General features: G+C 39.9%; 1 protein-coding gene and 1 pseudogene across 10 annotated transcripts in view; one reads left to right on the top strand and one right to left on the bottom strand.

Moving 5' to 3' along the window:
* The window catches only part of abcc12 (ATP-binding cassette, sub-family C (CFTR/MRP), member 12), a 56,916-nt gene extending 55,985 nt beyond the window's left edge, over window positions 1-931 (top strand). For all 9 annotated transcript variants that reach the window (XM_082513316.1, XM_082513318.1, XM_082513317.1 and 6 more), the window contains 3 exons: window positions 189-302; window positions 551-715; window positions 834-931. In XM_082513316.1, the coding sequence (XP_082369442.1) occupies window positions 189-302; window positions 551-715; window positions 834-926 (372 nt within the window). In that variant the 3' untranslated portion in view covers window positions 927-931. The remainder of the gene's footprint in view (window positions 1-188; window positions 303-550; window positions 716-833) is intronic.
* Window positions 932-949: 18 nt separating this feature from the next.
* Window positions 950-21,336, bottom strand: LOC309688298 (ATP-binding cassette sub-family C member 12-like; annotated as a pseudogene). Its single transcript, XR_014280829.1, has 29 exons — window positions 20,215-21,336; window positions 18,418-18,554; window positions 18,145-18,291; window positions 17,649-17,796; window positions 17,237-17,464; window positions 16,573-16,746; window positions 16,163-16,340; window positions 15,776-15,924; window positions 15,453-15,560; window positions 13,591-13,818; window positions 13,443-13,514; window positions 13,194-13,318; window positions 12,281-12,353; window positions 11,885-12,088; window positions 10,019-10,153; window positions 9,745-9,850; window positions 9,462-9,560; window positions 8,783-8,886; window positions 7,772-7,954; window positions 7,389-7,615; window positions 7,163-7,300; window positions 6,830-7,019; window positions 6,660-6,749; window positions 6,348-6,537; window positions 4,920-5,079; window positions 4,760-4,838; window positions 4,504-4,617; window positions 3,120-3,284; window positions 950-3,050 (listed from the first exon to the last, which is right to left on the bottom strand). The product of XR_014280829.1 is annotated as an ATP-binding cassette sub-family C member 12-like (transcript).
* Between the last annotated feature and the right edge of the window lie 560 nt (window positions 21,337-21,896).

Here is a 21,896-nt window from a genome sequence, read left to right as displayed (position 1 = left end):
TTATGCTGCTCCTGTTTAACTGCAGATAGTTTTTCCATATAAGAGTTCAAACTTTTGATTGCCTTGCCTTAGGCAAGGATTATACGACTTTGTAGTTTATTTTGTGGGCTTTTTTGCTGCGAATATCCTCTTTCTGTTAGCCTGAGGGGTATGAATGGCAGTACCAAAATATGATTTTGTTCCATCAGATCTCCAAGCTGGAAGAAAGGCTACAGGCACCAGTGTTGGAAAATGGAGAGAACTTCTCTGTTGGTGAGAGACAACTGATGTGTATGGCTAGGGCTCTACTCCGTAACTCCAAGGTGTGTACACACATAACACCTTCTTGATGATACTAAATTTAATTTGCAAATACAGTTTATTGGCTGGGATACTGCTGCCACATTAGCTTGTGATGCCTCTACCAATATTTCCATTAATTATTTACCATTGCGTGCATTCAAGGTGTATAATAACATAAGCACTGTAAACATTTTTGTATTTTATGACACTTTTGCCATCCACCGCTTTCTTCTTTCTAACCACCATTACGCTGGTTATTTTTTGGCAGATTATTCTTTTAGACGAAGCCACAGCATCCATCGATTCAGAAACAGATGCTCTCATTCAAAACACCATCAAAGAGGCCTTTAAAGACTGCACCATGCTCACCATAGCGCATCGCATCAACACTGTTATGCATGCAGATCGTATTCTGGTCATGGACAATGGACAGGTACCCAAACCCCCCCCCCAAAAAAAAAAAAAAAAAAAAAACCAACCCACAAATGAACACAAATCAAAGATGATTACACAATCTTTAACTTAAACTCACTAAGTGTTCTGTTCGACAGGTGGCAGAATTAGACCATCCAGATGTGCTGAAGCAACGGCCAGACTCTCTGTTCTCATCACTCCTGACAGCTGCTAATACAGTAAACTCCTGAACAGAAGGACAACCAAAAAACTGCTGCATAGTAGTCACTGGGCATGTTCATAACAGTTATCCATATACACAGCCATATCGAAGTCTGTACTGTGATACTACACTCTTTTCTGGTGTGCTTGTATGAGATGTAACTGAGCAGCAGAGATGGAAACTGATAACAGTGCAGGAAAGACAACATAACTATTTACAAAGTTCAAAAACTATGCATTTATCTCTCCTGTCTGCTGATACAAAACAATGAGCACTGTACTTTACTGGGTTTCTCTTCATATTTCGAATGAGATGACTTCTTATGCACGTTATAGTTTAATTATGTTATGTATTTGCCAAGTCTTTCTTTGCTGCTATTAAATGTAATTTAAATCCTGTTTTTTTGTGTGACATTAAAAAAAAAAAAAAAAAAAACCATGGTAAATTTCATAGTGTAGGTATATACAGATGACCCTGATAAGATCTGTGCTAATAAATTACTTAAATTTGTGTTTCAGTATTAATTGGTATTTTAAAAAAAGAAATTATATATACAGCGAGATTACCTTTATTTTAAACAGGTTGTGGGGCTACGAGGGCACCAGCAACCCTATGCTGGATATGCAGTTAACAAACGTATGGATGAATTGGGGTTACAAGTGTATCTATATGCTGCCACCTGCTGGCTGCATCCTGCTGCATGTCACCAAAGCTGCTGCCCAAAACTCAGCAAATGTAACTAAATAAATTGTAGTTTTGTTTCATGAGTGACAGTTGGTGACACAGGACAGTTAAATAATAAAGCCAACAAATCTCTTATCAGCAGTGTATTTCCAAAGCAGCTGGAAAGAATATATTCTAGGAAGAAATCACGGCTTTCACTGGAGATTTTACAGCATTAACACCACCTGTAGGTGCTGTGAGGAGAGCTAGCATGCTTAACCTTTCAATGTAAATCTATGCCAAATATCTTTATATTAAAAACAAAACAACAATTTCAGATGTTTTACTCCAACTAGTAAATCTAATGTTAGCGATTTTGTTCTTTTTTAACTTCTAAGGCTCGGGATTAAAAGGTGAGGTGGTGGAGGAGACAACACATATACAGGGCACATGACAAAAGAAAAGCAAGCAATTTATCATTGTTAGTGGTTTACAAAACAAATGAAAAACTCAAAGATGTCACAACAAATAAAAATCTGCTAGCGCTAGCATAAATAAAACTCAGTTATTGGCTGAGTGACAGGTCCCGACCTCTTAGTTCCGCCCTTCACACCATCTGATCCTATTGGCTGAGTTCTGAGTCCTATAGCCAATGGATGCACTCCAGGGCATATATAAGCTGACTTTGTAATTGGTTTTAAGAATGTTGGGTGCTTTTGTGTATGCTGCTCTTCTTAGTTTGATCCCTCCCCCCCCAATACAATGATTGTCATTCACGAATCCTCATATTTACTTAATAAATACTTTGTGTGTGTTTCAATAAGGAACCCAAATGACAGTTATTTACTTGCATTTCTGAACAGAAAAATAAAAATGTTTTAGTGGTCAAATTTTATGCTTGACTCATTTCAGACTTCTCAAACAAGTCCAGTCTGCCAGCCCACATTTTGGTAAACAAATCTTTTTAGCCACCACCGCGTCACTGAATGTTTACATTTGATTTAGTGCAGTTGTCCATTAACTGGTGGAATAAATTAAGATGCTATGCAATAACAGATGCATGCAAAAACAAGCAATAGGCTAAAAGCTAATAAGATGGGGATGTGTTTAACTCTTAAATTATGAATAATTTAACTCAACATTTTGTCAGCAACATTAGAATATAACTGCAGTAAGTTGGCAAAACATGGTTTTACAGTTTGTTACAACATTTTATTTACTGTAGATTTTTTAAAAACACAACACATTATAGATACACAATTATAGATTTAAACTTTAAAGACAAAGACAATAAAATAATTAACATTTTTAAATATACAGAATAGTCATTAAAATAGTAATCTAAATACATGTGCCTACTCCACAGATGTTCTTTGGTTTCAAGATTTACTTTGTTTCACAAATTTACAGTGTTTGAAGCAGTCAGCAGTAATGAGAACATAGAGAATGGCTTTTGCTTCAGTGTATTTGGATCATCCAACTCTGCCACCTGTCATATGGAGCAATTAGTAAGCATAAGATGACACAACATTAATCTGTGCATATTTGGGGTTGTTACCTGTCCATTGTCCATGACCAGAATACGATCTGCTTGCATCACAGTGCTGAGCCGATGAGCTATTGTGAGCATAGTGCTATTACGTAAGGCTTCTTGGATGGTGTTTTGGATCAGAGCATCTGTCTCTGCATCTATGGAGGCAGTGGCTTCATCCAAAAGAATGATCTGCTCAAGAAGAGGACAGACCATTAGTATAAGCAAAAACAGTTTTAAAGGAGGACAGCATGTCACAATACATAAAACGCCCATACTTTCTAAATACAAATGTGGCGATTAGCAATCTCATACAAATGAGACATTATAGAATAGTTTGAAGAACAGGTCCATAATAATCATAACCCTTAACCAATTTCAATTTGGCCTCTCATTCATTCACGGTCATGGGGCCCCATGAATTCGCGCCCTGGCTCAGACAGTCTCGGTCATCGTGTCCTTGGGCAAGACACTTCACCCGTTGCCTACTGACGGTGGTCAGAGGGCCCGGGGGCGGCAGTGTCCGGCAGCCTCGCCTCTGTCAGTGCGCCCCAGGGCAGCTATGGCTACAGTGTAGCTTGCCATCACCAGTGTGTGAATGGGTGGATGACTGAATGTGGTGTAAAGCGCTTTGGGGTCCTTAGGGACTAAGTAAAGCGCTATACAAATACAGGCCATTTACCATTCTCATTCACCTCTGGGCCATTTTGAGCATGGCTGCTAATTTTGGATTTCTGAAAAGTGCCATGATAAATCGGAGAAGTCCGTAAAAATAATTTTCCTTTGTCTTAAGTTATTTTTTTGTATTTTTTCCAAAGGAAGTTGGCCACAGGGTGGCAGACCTCTCCAACAGATACCGAGTGAAGATTATGTTGCAGTGGCCATGTAAAGAGGAAAAAACAGAAAGAAAATACTGGTGACTGCCAGTGGTGCCACTCAGCCTCCTAGCAGACACACCTATGTACAAATTTCAAAATCTTACATCACCTTGTTCTCAAGTTTTTATATTTATTTTTAGAAATTTGAGATTCAACTCCGTCTGAGATTTTTAGTAAATATGTCTATGGTCTCAATTTGACGCTCCTACGTCACCTCAATCTCAAGTAGCATTCAAACTTAGGTGTACATCCTGTCCATCTGCCCTGCGGAGTGACAACAATACCCTACCAGGCTTTTAAGGCTTAGGGGTACTTCTGAAGAGGAATCTAAACATTGTACTGATGACCTCAAGGGGAAAAAATTTAAATCAGGACAGATTTGCGATGTTTAAGGACAGTGCAGAGCATATTGACAGAGAGTCACAGGAAATTGCTTTGACTGGCATCAGTGAATGCAGTATGTGACAGCATTGTCCCAGCCAGGTGACAAATCATCAAGCCCACCCCCCCCCCCCAAAAAAGTGCACTCTGACCTTGGAGTTACGGAGTAAAGCTCTAGCCATACAGATCAGCTATCTCTGGCCTACAGAGAAGTTTTCTCCATTCTCCATAACATGTGCTTCAAGCTTCCCCTCCAGCTTTGAGATCTGAGGAAACAAATCACATTACAGCTCCACTCCACTATCCTAATTCATAATGTATACAAACAAAGAGCAGAGAGAAAAAAAAAAAAAGGGGCTGTATAGGAATTTTAAATGTACCAACTTTTACGTTGCACTCAAAACATACCGAGTCCTTCATGTAGCTCTTCTCGAGCGCTGCCCAGATCTCCTCATCAGTGTATTTATTAAAGGGGTCCAAGTTGTACCTGCAGGGATGGGGGTCATTAGCCAGTTACTGATCCACAGTGGTCAGACCAATGTGAGATTTATGGGTTGGCCAAGGTTACCTGACTGTACCAACAAATAGCACAGGGTCCTGAGGAATCACAGACAATTTGCTACGCAGGTCTTGCAGGCCAATGGACATGATGTCCACCCCATCTATCAGTATGGTTCCTGCTGCAGGCTCCACAAGTCTAAATAGAGCTACTCCTAAAGACGATTTTCCTACAGATGCAAACCGCAGATTAGAGTAGCTGAATTAACCTAAAACTGTTAAAATTTACATTAAAATGTGCTATATAAAATATCATTTGAAATCAGGAATATGGGAGGATTTAGAGTCAATCACTAAACTTTCAGCACAACCAGGTGTAGGCAGGGGTGCCATCTATCTTAGAGGGTTGGGGTGGGGGAATAATAGCAACAATAACAATTAAAAAAGAAAAAGCCCTCCTACCATTAACTAATCTTCTTTATTAACCAATCTTCATCTTAATTATAATCAGCTTATCTTTATTAACAAGTTATTTACCACGGGCCTTTAATGTGGCAGTAATTAAACCATTATTTAAAAGCCATCACTTGACCCAGCTATCTTAGAGACTGGCCTATAATTGGCTAACTTTATCTCAAAAATTCTTCAAAGTAAAACAGCAGTTTCAGTCAACTTTCAGAGCTCACAGTACAGAAATGGAACAAGTGAAGGTGGCAAATGGTTTTCTTCTGGCCTCTTACAGTCAACTCTTTGTTCTTGACTTGTTAGACCTCAGCGTTTGATGCTGATACAGTTCCACAGAGTTCTGTGTTGGGACCATTTCTGTTTACATTATAAGAGTTTCCCTTAGGCAGTGTTATTATAAATAGCATACATTTTCATTGCCTGATGATACCCAGACTTATGAAGCCTGTTGACACACACCAAGTAATTAAACTACAGGAATCTCTTAAAGAAATTAAAACCTGGATCACCTCTAATTCCCTCTAAGTGCTTCTAAATTCAGAAAAAACTGAGGTTGTTGTGCACTGCCTTATCTTAGAAACATGGCCAGATACCCTGGATGACATTACCTTGGCCTCCAGTAACATTGAGGATATTAAACAAACTATGTAGGACTGCCTTCCTATATTTGCACATTAAAATTGTAATCTGCACTATGGAATAATTAGGAATTCACTGCTATAATAATTACAACCCTGTTTCCCAAAAAAAGGAAACTGTGCAAAATGAGCCATGCATGTCATGGCGGAGGCTCTGCCGAACCCCTGAGACCGACTCACCGAATGCAAAAGTTCTAACAAAACACATATTTAGGGTTCGATCGAACCCAGGTTAAGAACCACTGCTCTAAGATTAAATTGTCTGTCTCAGAGTGATGTTGAAAAACTAGTTCATGTATTTATCATCATTTCTAGGGTGTATTGTTGTAAATCATCATCACCCAAAGACTAGATGAAATCAACAAGAGAAACAGCTACTGAACCCAGAGCCTTACCAGAGCCAGTCCTTCCCACGATCCCCAGCTTCTCTCCAGGTTGAATGTGGAAATCAATACCGTTCAGCACAATTGGTGCATTCTCTCTGTACCTCATCTTATAGTCTACGAAGGTGATGCCCCCACTGCTAGGCCAGTCCTGTGGGATCTGAGTCTCCTTAACATGCCTGGGAGCCTCAGACCTACAATCCTGCAAACACAATTAAAAGTTTACAGGGATCAAGCAGATGGGTGTGTAGCATGTTTAATGAACTCTGGCCTTGGTCTCAGCAAAACAATGACAGGTGAATGATTTCAGGACATGAGTCTGACCGTGACATATTCCTGGAGCCGTTTCGCTGAGTCGAATCTTGCTTCCACTTCTATCGAGAGTCTGGCTACATATTGAAGCATGCCTGTCAACTGAAAATAAGTTTAAAAATTATGTAAATCCATGTCTGAAAAGCAAAATGAACATGGCTTCATGTGCTGTCCAAATGTACCTGCAAGGAATAGGATATCGCGAGGCCTTTCAAGGATGGACTGATTAAGTCATTACTGCTGAGCACTACAAAGAGAGCCACAAACAGCGTCGTAGTAGCAGCCATTAATTCCAGGCAGAAGGCGAATGCACGTGTGCCAGCATTAAACATGAAAAGGTATTTGGAGTTGATATCAGTCAAGATATTGAACCTGTAATATAAAACAGGAGTTTTTGAACATCCCACTGTCCACAGTCACCCCGCCCCAAAGAAACATACAATTTACAATGTGTTGTATCAAAAACATTGCAAAAGCAAGAGGTGATAGCCTAGTAACAAATTTCAGAAACTTACTGTTCTATAAGGCTGTCTCTTCTACTATAGGCATGGATGGTGCTGAGGCCATGCAAAGTTGAGGTGGTTAGAGAAAACCATGGAGAGCGACTGATGTTTTCTAGATTCTTCATATGACGTATACTCCTCTGGAATACACTGCAGAGAAGGCACAGATATATAGTACCTTAGAGGACCTGTTACTTTCAGTAACTGTGTTTTATAGATTTAACCAGCATAAACTCACAAGACAGTGAAGGCAAGAAAAACTGCCATAATAACTCCAACTACAAGCATGGCGGGGAAATTAACTGAGATGACAACAACTGTGGATGCGACGAGTAGAGAACACTGTAAGAAAGAGTCCATGACAAGAGGAAGGACAGTTTCCACTTCGTCTTGATCTTTAGAGAAACGATTTAGAAGTCGGCCCGTTGGAGTTGTGTCAAAGAAACTCATTGGACTATCAATAATCTGCAATAGGAAAACAAACAGTTCATCTGTAGCTAGTAAACGTTCCCAGTTTTGGATTCAATACATTTGTGATAAGTAAACCCTTATCCATATTTAAAATGACCATGTGTAATGGTGACTAGCAGAGATTTCTATGGTGCTGAGAATTCACAGTACCTTTTTGAACAGCATGTCATGGAATTTGCAGGAGGCCTTCAAGGTGAAATAAGTGTAGATTATGGATTTCACAATGGAAAGTACAACAATGACAACCACTGTTGCAGCATAAATAACCTGGTAGAAGTGAAGGTGTGGATTTTGAGAGATTTCTCCCTGGACTGCAGTTGTGTTACTGGATGACTTGGAAATAAAAACATAAATTAATTAAAAAAAAGAAAAGTTAGTGAAGTCAGACAAAGTCATTGTATACATAAACGAATGATTAAATATCATTTCCTAAAACTAGAAATAAGCAGAATTTGAGGAGTCCGAAACTGTTTTTCGCTTGCTACATCTGCCAGGCTTGGTCTATAATGTGTGGCTCTCTGGATTTTAAATCACGATACTTCTCACTCAAGTTCTTGACACTCAGACATACAAAGTTACCACAGGATTTCATCTCCTGCTTTGTGAGCATCAAATACTTTTCCTCAAGATTTCCTCAAACTGATTTCTTATGGTTCAGGGATGACGCTTACTCAAGTGACAGCTAAAACCCTTGCTGAAATTTTTATACTGTCTTCAAGCTGAAAGATGACCCTCAGGCATATTTTAAGGGGCAAGTGCATGGAAACTAGAGTGAGTGTGTAATGACCAAAACTAAGTGACAAAACCAACAGAAGATCAAAACATCAAGTTGTTTCAATGAGAAATGCTTGGACTAGGCCAAAATAAACATTTTCAAAAATAACTGGCAATTAGAAAAAAACTTGATTGCTGATGAAGCCAACCTTGAGATATTGGCAGTAGGCGGAGCGTGTAAGTGTGGACCAGCAGGAGAGCTAGAAGACCAATGAGTGATGATGTAACATCAACTCAGCTTTACGTAGCAAAATGTAAATACAGAAAGAGTTTATCTTGCACAACAGCCACAAAAAAGGCATGACTTCTTACCCTCTTGTGAGTTGAAGGCTCACAGAGAACTATTTCAACGTGTGTGACAGTGATAAGGAATGAAATAATTCTCACCCCATCACCACTTGCCATCCAGAAGCTAAACCACCAATTGCTGAAGACTGTGGATCCTGCCAACAGGAACATATTCAGGAGGATAATGAAAGAAACTGTGTAGCCTGTAACAACAATGAGCAGTTTATGCATCACAAGTTTGGCTGTGCATTATTGCTCATAATAATGTATCCACAAGCATATGCAGCATTGGGAAACAGGAGTTAGAGGAAGAATTTACAGTGTACTCAGTGGTAGTTATATGGGGGGGAAAACAAATGAAAGCTACTGATCAATATGTTATGTTGACTTGAATTGTAATATCTGACAGATTCTCTTGTTTGCTCTAAACAACCAAAGTCTGGAGTAGTTCTTGGTCTTACAAATCTATTCTTGTGAAGCGTTGTAGTGGTTTATCTTCTTTGAGACTACAATTCTTGACTTTGCCAAGTTGTTAACAAGTGTCTTGGCAGTTGTGAGGGGATGTTTAGAACCCAGTATATATAGCCAAGCTTGTTTGACACCAGTAAAAAGGCTAATATCGAATCCTTTATTTTAAAGTTAAAAATAAATTAAAAACTGACATGCAATAACTTTCTGTGCATTGATAAAAAAATTTATAAACAAAAAAACATTTAAAATGAAAATATGCAATTTAATTTCATACATAACCCCAACATTCCATGTGTGAATAACAGACCTCCAAGTGCCTGGGAGTATGTGCAGTATGTTCTCCAGGAGATGGCACCTTTTGTAGAGGACTCCTGACTCACTAGCTGATTACCAGCTGGGACAGCGGCTTAAAAAACAAACAAACAAACAAACAAACAAACAAATCATTATAGAATGAAAAAGAAAAATACATTTTTATTAGCTGACATCTAATATCTGAATTAATTTTTTTTTTTTTTTTTTTTTTAAACTTGCTCTTCAGGGAAAATATGTCAGTTTAAATCAAATGTTTTTCTTCCATGTTTTCACACCAGGATTCTCAGTGCCAGTGCTTGCACAATGTCTGAGGTCAATCTCTTCCAACTGGCCATCAATAAATGATGCTAGTGCCATGTCCCCAGCTTTCTTTTTCTTGGCCTGACAGAAGAAAAATAAAAATAAATAAATATATATCAAGGACAGTCTTACAGCTCAGTCTGGATAAGCTTAAAACATTGACACTTATGGAACGCACACTTTGTTTTACAGTCAATTTTGTTTCAATAATAAGGACAGTAATAGAACCATGATACATGACACCCTTACTTTGGACTCTTCCATCTGGTAGGTACTGATGAGCTGAGTATAGCGTCCATTGGCTCTCATCAGATCCCTGTGGTTTCCAGACTCCCATACTGTTCCATTGTCCAGAACCAGGATCTCATCACAGAACTCCAAATACTAAAAGCCACAAGGAAGAACAAATTATCAAAACCAGCTCAACTCTGGTTAGAGCTCTAAACAGTTGTGTGCGTTACTGGCATGTGACAAATCCTTATTCTTTGGAAAAATTGCACCTTACAACTCATGAGCAAAATATGTAGGTTTTCCATACGTACTCAGGTATGTTTCTTTAAACCAGAGCTTCCCAAAGTGTGGGGCCCGCCCAATATGAAAAGGGGGGGGGGGGGGGGGGGGAAAGAAGAAGAAGAAAAGAACGTTTGGACACTGCTAGCATAATGGACAGGTTTTTTGACGGGGCTCTCACACAAACGCAAAGCAGGAGATGAAGCATCGCTGAATATGTTTCCAAACCAACTTCATTCTAAGCCAAAGACTAGAAAATATGGTGAAGCATATCTGCCATTTGGTTTCACCTGCACAAGTGCTGAGGTAGCTCTCCCCTGCAGAATTGGTTTTCCCTGCGTCGGGAGGATGCGCTGGGCTCTCCAAATCAGTATCCCACATTCTTGATTTTTTAGTTCACAAACGCTTGCTGTAATGACTAACTACTCCTGACATTTTGGAGATGTTAGCTCTTTATACAGTAAAGTTACAGCGGGATACAAATAATATCAGGTCGTTCCTGCCACGATTTGTTCTCTCGGTTCAAATCACAGACAAACAGTATCCCACAGTTGTTTATGTTTTTGAACCCATTTTGCACAAAGAGGCATCTTTTGAAAAATGTATTGATAGCAATGTTGAATATTATTACACAGGAAACGGAAACAAGTAAAATAATTACACCGTGACGCCTCTGCCTTTCTAAATGGAGGGACATGTAACTGCAGTAACCTGCAGATAGAGACAAAATACTCTTAATCTGACTATCTTCCATTCTGCAATTCATCTCATGTAAACAATAACGTGGCGCACAGCGTGACGTGAAAAAAGGCACACACCTTTGACGTTGTGTGACAAACTCCGTATTCCTCGTTCACATGTAAACGCAAAAAAGGAGTTTAAAAAAAAAAAATCGCAGTTTTCAGTGATTCGAAACCCCGTTTACGTGTGGACAAAAGGCCCAAACGTCCAGAAACAGCTGTGTTTTCAAAAATACCCATGTAGGTGTGGACGTAGCGTACAAGAGTTCGTAGTTTATTTCATTGCTACCTGTAATTTATTGCAGATTACTTGCATTTGCTTAATCGTTTACTAAATGTTTGAGGTGTGAAATAAACCGCAATGAGTTTGGAAACAAAATATGAGTGTGTGTGTGGTTGGAGGATGTGTTTGTGCGGGGGGGAGCAACAGTTTTCTTGTAAAACAAAGGGGGGCCCAGTAAAAAAGTTTGGGAACCACCACTTTAAACGATAGCCTGTTTTCCCATTAGTACCTACTCTGATTGACTTGCAGTTTTCAGTTAGGCCACAGTACCTGCTTGCCTGGGGTTAATCCGAGCAGGTACTAAAATGTGACGTTGTAACACTGCATGGGACCGATTGGCTGGCAGCAGCAGGTATATTTCTTGCCTTGACATCCATCTTTTTTGTAGCATTCGTGTTGTATATTAATTACGTCACCGGACACTTAGACGCTTTGGTATGACGACAACCACGCATGTAGTACCAGATTACAATGGAAAACCAGTCGATCCGAGGCGAGTCAGAGTAGGTACTAAAGGAAAAGGTGCTTTTGAGCCCAGACAGCCCAGTCTCCACTACATAATAATTGAATACGTTTTCCTACCTGGAGCTCATGTGTAACCAGTATGATGGATTTTCCTCTCAGCTCTTTCTTTATACATTCTTCAAAAATGTGTTTCCCCACATAAGCATCAACAGCAGATAGTGGGTCATCAAGGAGGAAAATGTCCCTGTTGGAATAGACCGCTCTTGCCAGGCTGATTCTCTGCTTCTGTCCCCCTGATAGATTTAGACCCCGCTCTCCAATCTGCCCACAAAAAGGATATTTATAATATTGTGAACTTTTGATTAATACTAAATTACAATTTAATCCTTCCACTTTATTGTAGCATCAATTTGCAAGCTTGAGTTACATCTTAAGTGAGTGGGGTAAATAAATACACTTTAAAACCCCTGTGTCGGTGTGTGACACTCCCCTGTTGGTCTGGAAAGCACTCACTTCAGCTTGGTCACCATATTGCAGGATGCTTAGGTCAGCTCTGAGGCTACAGACATCCACAACTCTGTCATATCTGTTGGGGAGCAGTACAAGGCAACAAACTGGTTAATACTATAGCGAAGTATATTTTAATAGGATGGGAGCTAGTCATTTATTCAGCCAATTACTTGTGGGTGACTGCGGCTCAGTTAGCAGAACAAGAGGTCACTGAATTTAACCCGAGTTCCTCGACATACTGAACCCCCAGTTGCCCTTGATGCATCCATCAAAGGGTGAGTGAGTGTCTAAGAATGTTATAAATGAAGAATGTTAAACACTGTATAAATGTGTATGTGATTGGATGTGTGCAAGAACAAAATGCTTTGTGTGCTCACCTGAATAGAAAGGTGTTACAGAAGTTCCAGTCCAATTTACCAATTGCTGACAGTAAAGCATGACCAAAATCATTTAACAAGAAAAAGGATTTCATGCAAAATGTTGCATTAAATGTATCAATTCAGTTATGCTATTTTGACATATTTTAAAGGACTGCTATTAATTTATTCCTAAACCGTTTTCCCCTCAGCAGCAGTTTATGGAAATCTGATTTTGAAACAAAGTGAATTGATAAAGTTTACAGCAAACACTGGTTCCTAGCCAAGCTTTTTACCATCTCTGGCAGTAGAGGTGATACTGTCAGAAAACCAAGAGGACCTCATTTTGGTTGACTATGAACCTTCCACCAACATTTCAGAATGTCAAAATAAAAACCGTTAGAAGTTCCATGGAAGGTATCCAACTTGATTTTTTTGTGCCTCCCAGGGCAGATTGGGGACATGCAGTTCGAAAGGGCCTCGATTAACTATACAGACAAAGTGGTGGTTGACAAGGAGGAGATGGCAGCCATAAATGCAAGAAGATGGATTTAACTTACCTGGCCTGATCAAAAGGTTCCCCCATGAGAATATTTTCTCGAACAGTTCCATGAAAAATCCAGGCCTGCTGGCAAACGTACGCAAATGTCCCATCAGCTGTGATGGAGCCCTGAAGAAGGTACATCTAAAAGGAAAGTGAGCAGGCCAAAAAACTAATGTCACTGTAATGTAAAGTTAGAAATAGTAAAAACATAATGTGAATAAATGCAGACAGATACAAAACAATAGAGCATACAAAAGAAACAAACCTGCTCCAAAATGCTGCAAATCAGTGACGTCTTTCCGCTACCCACATTCCCGCAAACACCAAGCAGTTTTCCCTTCAGGAAATATCACAGAGATAATCATTTCATATCCAGCAGAGTCTTGATAACTTCAGTTATTATTTGATCACACCTTGGGTAGTGTAAAAGAGATGTTTCTGAGGGTTGGTAAGGTCTCAACATTTTCATTCGGAGAAGGCACGTCCATATTGTGTTCCGTCACCTCATTAGCTGCTCTGGGCGGTGACTCTGACTGGCTGCGTTTGGTCCATGAAAGTGTAGCATTTCTCATCACTACAGCAGAATTACTGCCTGCTATCTGCGTCAGGTAAGGCTCAGGATTCTGGATGAGTAAGATTTTCTGAAACAGTCACAGTGCATTTACATCATTCAGGTTTTTACCAATTTTGCTTTTCAGATTTCTAAGATCCATGGCAGTAACAACTTTAACAAAACTAAAAAGATTATGAATTAAAATACTGTACTGCAAGTCCTAAAAGCATCATGATTAATACAAATCCAGCTTGTGATTAGCAGCATGGCCTTTTTCACTGGTTTGTAGAGGACAAGATTTGGAGAGGTTCACATGAGTGTGTGGTGAGTGTGAGACTACTCCTTTACATTTAGTCTGGCATCAATGCAAAAGGAATAATGAAATTCAAAAAGGACACATAATAACTATGACTCTACCTAAAGTCTGTGGCACAGGTATGGTAGGGAAACAAGTCAAAGTGTGGCCACAGGGTAGGTCTGCAGGGCAAACTTAGCTAGGTCAGCAGTTATCTTATCCTATAGACAGGCATTCTACTCTTTTTTACAATGGTAAGCAACATTTTGATGTTTAGTGGTATTGTACCATCCCCTGATCTGACTGGATGAGCTCCATCAGGTCATCTTGACTGTGTCTACATGTCTAAATGAGTTGCTGCCTTGCAAAACCAATTATTTTCCATAGAAATACTTCACAAGTAAGCAATGCTTAAATTGTACTTATATTACAATAGTGATAAAAGTGTGTCTGAAGGTTCTCAGTCATCGTAGTCTAAGGAGCTTGGAAAGAAAAGTGTCTGGACTTCTTTAAGTTGCTTGAACGCGTTTCACCTCTCATCCGAGAAGCTTCTGGGCCAGGATGTAAAGGACAAAGGTCACTCTTTCAAGGATGCCAATGTTCACATTTTGGAAATAGAGGACAGATGTTTGAAAGAGGAGTGAAAGAAGCCATCTATGTCCACTGTGCCCACTCACATCCTGGGCTATTTGACCTCAGGAAATCCCATGATAGGGTGGGGCTAGGTTTCACAATGAGCTCACCCGAAACCTTGGCTGATTGTGACCCACGCCCGCTTTCACACCTTGGTTCGTGTGATTAGGTAGAGGATCATTAGGGGGTCTCCAAAAGTTGATTCTGTTCATCTGGATGTAGCGTTTAGTGGTAGAAACATGTCTGTGAAGGTTCTCAGTCATCCAGGTCATCGTAGTCAAAGGAGCTTGCAAAGAAAAGCGTCTGGACTTCTTTAAGTTCTTTAAGTGGTAGAAACGTTTCGTCACTCATCCAAGTGACTTCTTCAGTCTCAGCTGACTGCAGGTTTCCCCAAGTTTATAAACAGTACATTTGCATAATGACTGAAACCAGCCCACTGAAGGAACAATGGGCTGGGAGGTCAGTTCCTTAATCTTAATTATGCAAATTCTCATGACCATTGATCATTTGGGGGTTTCATTATCCCTCTTGGGGGGGACACTCCCACAGGGCTTAAATCTGGGACTCTCCACCATTTGACCCTAGAACTGAAGAAGCTTCTCAGATGAGAGGTGAAACGTGTTCAAGAAGTCCAGACACTTTTCTTTCCAAGCTCCTTAGACAGTGATAAAAGTGTATTAGAGAAAACTTAATAATGAACAGAAAGACCATAACAAGTGGAAACGCTACTACTACTACTACTACTACTACTACTACTACTACTACTACTACTAGAACCAAAAAGAAGAGCTTACCCTAAGTTGTTTTAGTGACACAAAAGCATCAGTGAGGGCCTTCACAGCAATCGGCATGAGAGCAAAGGTGAACCTCATGGAGGTGAAGATGGCAACAACAGTAAAAGCCTGGGAAGAAAATATTGCACTATAATCTCACAACACAACAATCCTCAATTTATATGTTAGACCTTTTCTGTCAGTAGACCAAGCCTTCTTACAAAATTCTCGCAGTTTTCTTCTCAGTTCATCTCTACTCACAACTTCTCCAAATCACCGAGTGGAAATGCTAACAGAGGCTGTGTTACTGCATAATATTGTTACAGAGCTGTGCTACTACTTACATCAGATGTTTTCAGTGGTAACCCCAACAAAGTGTGGATGAGAAAGGTGAAAACAGTGGCAATGGTGCTGATGGCCATGGTCAAGCTGCCATTAATAATCTGGATTTCAAGGATCTTCTGTACTAGTTTCTTTTCAAGTTTCCTCAACTCTGTAAGAAAGAAAGTTTGTTTGCCTAGTCTGTTACTTTCATCATTCTTTGTAGACGCACCCTAACACACATCCATAGCACTCAAACATTTCACATCATCTCTTTTGCATCTAGTAACAAGATTACATGCCTGATTTTGTATCTAAACAAATGGGAGTCTATAAATAATGCGTGTGATATGCGATATTACTAGATAAATGGAAAGTGCTGCCAAATGGGAAACAGCTGCTCGATTTACCTGTAATTTTCATCTCAAAAGATTCTTGCCAGGCGTACATCTTGATTAGCTTAATGCTGTTGAGAATCTCAGTCATTGTATGAACACGTTTGTCTTTTATTACCATTGCTTTTGTCTTGAATACATTTGTGAGATATGCCAAGATACTAGAAAAGAAGAAGAAAAAATGATTAGTCCCCTGATTGCCAAGATTCCAAAAGTAGAAGGTAAGGGTATTCCTCAATGATGACTTAGACCTCACAGCACAGGTTTCAGCATATTAAACTACATGCCCAATATTACGTTTGGGCAAATTCTTTCATAGTTTATCTACATTACAACTTTACATTACAACATTGACTGTAATGCTTACCTCAATCAGAGCCCTTTTTGTATTTATCTATCTCACTTTATTAACTTCATCTACATACCTCAATGGGAATACAGATGACGTAGATGAGGACTCCAATAATTGCAGTGTAGCCCAGAATGTTCCAGGCATAACAAATGCCCGCAACAAAGAGTACAGGGGTGGACATCACAAAGCTCCCATTCACAACTGCCTCAAAAACATTGTGTCCAACATTTGTCAAAATATTAAGAATCTAGATGAAAGAAAAATGAGAAAACGAAACCTTATATTTCACCTGTTTTTCATAATACACCAAATGTGAGAAGATTTACTGAAAAAGTATCTTATTGTCTCATGCATTTCTTTAGGATGAAACAAATCTTAATATTAGACAAAAATTACCAAAATAAATACAAAGTGTTTAAATTGTGCTTTAATTTATGAAGGTGAAGTTCTCCAAATGTACCTGTCCATACATGAAAAAGTGATAGGTGGTTATGCCACCCTTGAGAGGAAGAACCGCAATCAAACATTTGTAATAATGGGAATGAGTCCCGAAGGAATTTTGGCCCACTCTTCTCAACAGAATTGTTGTAATTCAGCCACATTGGAGGATTTTCAAGCATGAAAGACTTACTGATGCCAACACATCTCAGTTAGATTCAAGTCTAGACTTTGACTAGGCCACTTTTCACAGCAGTGCAGGTAAAGTGAATTCTCTGTGTGTGTAAACCAGTCTTTACCTCTCCGTTTGACATGTCGCCAAGTACTCGCAGAGATGTGACTTTCTGGAAGCCCAAAGAGCATAAGGCACCTTTCAGTCTGATGGCCGTATGCAGTGTTAATGCCCACTGCAAGGATATCATGGAAGTTTTGAGAAACTCTGTGGTGAACAAAGCAAAGGCCAAACCAACACCACTGGTTTCTCCTGGGTCGCAAACGTAGTCTAAGATCTTATAAACGACGACCGCCTGAAGGGACAGACAAAATGCTTGATACACTTCAGAGAGTAGAAATTCTAAAAAAGCGATTAGAAACTGTTTACAGAGTATGAACCACTATTTCTTGAAGTCAAATTTGATTTATAATAAATAAAACATTTAGGCAAACATCAGAACGTCACAAAGTCTGAAAATACAGATGACGACAACTCACCGGCCCCAAAAAGGCCGCCACCATGGCAAGAATGGAAACGAGGGCGGACAGAATCAGTCTAGTTCTTTGAAAACGAAGAGTCACCCGAATCAGTGAGGCATTCTCCAAGCCTCTCCTTGCCACTTCTTCATTCCATAGCCTCTGGAGCCTGCAAAACACTCACAATCAAATCATGTACACTAAAAATTGTCTAGCATTTAATTTTGACAAGTCAGCCTCATTCCTTTGACTTATCTTCAAGGTGCAAATTTCAGCAGCTACATTAATGGTGCGTCATGTCCCAAGCAGACCTACTTTGGGTTTCTGTCTATTCCTCTTAATATTTCTAATAAAGCCCTTTCTTTGTTCCTCGTTGTGCATCATCTCTTTCGTCTGAGGTTTCTTTCCCACATGCTTGTTTACCCCCTTTGTAAACAAAATGCATCATCCATTGAAATGTTAGATTCTGCGAATGCCTTAAACAACAACCGAAAAATGTGAATCTGCAAAGAGAGACCTTTTTGCGCTAATGTCTGCTACATCAAAAGGAGACAGGTGTAGGTCGGATGTATCCAGCCCATTCTTGAACATGGCCCACATTTTGGGGATCATCCACAGAAAGACTGAAGATGATATTAAACCTGCATTATCTACAGCGTGGGACCTGGACAAGACAAAAAAAGCAAAAGCAAATGAGTACTGTACAAGGAAGACATTCTATATCAAAGAAAGTAACTTATTTGGCAGACAGGTTACATTTAGCAATTTCTCTTTCATCAATGAAACTGACTCTGGTGAGGAACAGCGGAAGGGTATAAGGGTCTCCAAGCTCCGTCGGTATTTTCCAAATGGGCAAGGATGGGGTATTTCCCTGTTGTCATTATCTGTATCTTCTGAGGCAAGAGACACAGGTCCCAATTCTTCTCCCTAAAGAGGCAGAAAAACAAAGACAGACAGAAAGGTGTATAAGCTCAGTCCAAGTAACAAATCTGGAAACAAAATGAAAAAAAAGACATCTAAACTAACTAACAATTAATTGTACTTCCTAATTACAATTTTAGTAGATATGGAAACATGATCAGAAAACATAAAACTAACTACCTCGTCATGTCCTAAACAACCAAAATTAATCAAACTGACACAAGTGAAATTATTTAAACATTTTCCAAGCAGAGAAAAAAGTGAACACCTATTTTTATTTATACTACATGCAAATCAAACAGCTCTTCATCGTGTTATTACGCCATGCTCTCCTTTTCTTTGATTTAATTTTTGTCCCTTTATTTATTTATTCATTTCTTTATTTATTTAAATGCAAGCAGCCCTTCCCCGGCGACGTAAGCAAAACCCAGAGAACTGGGCTGCTCAGGTCGATGACACGTATCCCATACGGAAGCAGCCACTTACTGACTAACACTGCACAACAGAATTGTTAAAGTATTAATTTTAATTTCAATTCAGGTTAGATTTTTTTTGTGCGCAACGCAGATTTTCTGTGCGCAGAGACCGTGCCAGCAGTGCGCAATTGCGCAGCTTAGAGGGAACATTACTGGTGTTTAGTTTTTGGTTTGTGTGAGTATGGCCCCATCTACATCGCTCAGCTCGGTGTTGTGCCAAAACACCGGGCCTGTTCTAAAAACAAAGCTCAGCGCTCCCAAAGCGTCTTGTCATTACGCGGCTTCACTAAAACCACCAACTTTCAGGAAGCTGGTTCACGACTAGGGATGGGTATCGTTTAGGTTTTATCCGATACCGGTGCCAAATCGGTACTTTTGAAACGGTGCCGGTGCTTAAACGGTGCTCGAACCGGTGCTTAAAGAATGGAGAACACAGACTTTGTCCAAAAACCTCTCATGTTCAGCTGGTTTTTTTTGTAAAAATATAACAATGTTAGCCTTTTCTGCAGCTATGTGGCTGCACCTCGTGGCCAGGGCCGGGCAACCCAGTTGTCTTCACCCTTCCCAGTGTGGTAGCTCTTTTTTTTGTGTGTGAAATTATTTTTTTAACCATTTGACTTGAATTTGATTTAAGCAGATGCATATTCTTTGTGATATGACCATATGGGAAACAAATGATCATTTAGCCATTTATTTTTAGCTCAAAATGACAACATTAACACAGTAAAACAGGTCTCTTTCTTAAACAGAAGCCTGTCATGCTTAACTTTTGAGAATATAAGTAAATCTTTCTTTAAAAGAACTCTGTCCTGCTTAACTTAAAATTATATAAATTAATAGAAAGCAATACAACAAAAATATTCTTGTAACAGTGCACATATGCAGTGCATTTAGTACAATTGGCTTCAGTTGAGGTATTATTTCAGCTTTTCTAAAGCTAATCAGCTGCTCCTGTTTGTAAACCCGCTTGTTCCCATGATTACGCATCTTAACTCATCATCATTATTCATCTATGTATTACTTTTATGTATTAGTGATCTATTTGTTGTAATCATCTATCCTTGCAGTTGTTTATTACACAAAATAAATTATATTATCACACTTCTGGCCACATAGCGCTGATATTCACTGCACATGCCCATATTAACCTTAACCAGAGGGTTTAAAAAAATAAACCAGTGTTTACATACCATATCTGCTTCTGCCGTGGCCTGGTGGACAAAAAAATGGTAAAGGGTTCCCCGAGCTTTCACGCCCCTCATGTTCTTCATGTGCCCACCACTAGAAGCATGCCTATGGAAAAAGTGCGCCAGCACACAGTGCAGTGCGCTTTATAGGTGTTATCGTGCATGTTCCCAGCCCAGTGGTTTCCTTTTCCCATTCCTCCCTGTATTTATTCTTATTGTATTCTAATTTTTGCGTCATAACTTTTGCACTGTCCACTTCCTGCTGTGACAAAACAAATTTCCCACGTGTGGGACTAATAAAGGTTATCTTATCTTATCTTTCGCAGCCTTTTTTTCTTTCTCTGGGCGAACAAACATTGCTGCTCTAATGCTGGGCTCACACTGTGCGATTTTTGGCCCATTTTGAGACGATTTATGAGTCGTGCGACCGATTTGGTGATCGGCCCGATTTTGGCCTTCATCGTGCATCGTGTAGTATACGTGGGGTAACGAGAAGCGATTAACACCTCGAGCAGCTCCCGATCATCAATCGCTCGTGAGCCGCTCACACTGCTCACGCGCAAACAGGTAAACGTCGGTGAAAAAGACGGTGCAGCTCGGCTGTGCAGCGTGTGATCTGGACACAAGCGATGGAGGCACAACTTGTAGAACTTTGGAAAGCTCATCCGAGCCTTTTCCATGTGGCCTCACAAAATGATCACGACCACAACAACCGTGAAAATAGTTGGATTTACACTGCTGCTTAATCACAGCTGCCTGATCAATGTTTTTCATTAGCAATTTAGCAAAGTTGATGGTGGTGTGCGTGTCTGTGTGAGTGAAAGACAGAGGGAGAGCGAGCGACAGATTTTCTGTTATAACCTTCATTTTATGGAGGCACAGTGTGAGCACTCAGGTCGCATCAGAGCATCGGGTGGTATAGTGTGAGACCTGCATCGTGACCTACCAACTTCTAACCCCTGCGAGTCAATCGTGCAGTTTGAGCAGGAGCTGAATAACGTGACTGAAAAAATCGCACAGTGTCTGCCCAGCTTTAGGTGTACTGTCGTCCGAGACTTGCACCGCAGTGTCGGCGTTTGTTTCCCTGTTGGCCATGCTTCTTGTTGTGGTCATCTGTTGTCTTCCGGTATTTTCTCCGTAAGCGACCTTTCCTCGACCAATGAGATGAGCGGTAATCTGAATTGTCATACTCGAATTGTCATAAGTGTGCTGTCAGCTCATTGGTCACAAAGCAGGAGAGGGGCTGGGAATTGTGTTTTCAAACAAAGCGTTAATTCCATTAAAAGTTATAGACTACTTTTGATTCTCACTGGATTACGGGACAAAGTGCGTCCCTTATTAGCTCAATACCGGACGTGTACTTTTGTTTCTAAATACGGGACGATTCCGTTTTTTAAGGGACGGTTGGCAACCCTACATATATGGCATCACTCTTGGCTGGAAGCAGTGCTTAAACAATGGAAAAAACACAAACTTTGTCCAAAAACCTCTCATGTTTAACTGTTTCCCACTTTAATAGAGAAAACAAAGCACCATCACAATAAACTAGCTAGTCATAGATATCAATATTTACTAAATAATAAACGATATTGTGCAGCACGCAAGATAGACAGCGCACAGTGTGCTTTGAGGCAGCAGCCAAGAAAGCTTTAGTCCGTGTCTGTGAATACCCATGTGTGCATACC

This window comes from Aulonocara stuartgranti, assembly GCF_965226115.1.
Source record: "Aulonocara stuartgranti genome assembly, chromosome: 1".
Classification (NCBI taxonomy): domain Eukaryota; kingdom Metazoa; phylum Chordata; class Actinopteri; order Cichliformes; family Cichlidae; genus Aulonocara; species Aulonocara stuartgranti.
The sequence above is the reverse complement of the archived record's forward strand: the minus strand, read 5'-3'. Positions and strand labels throughout refer to the sequence as shown.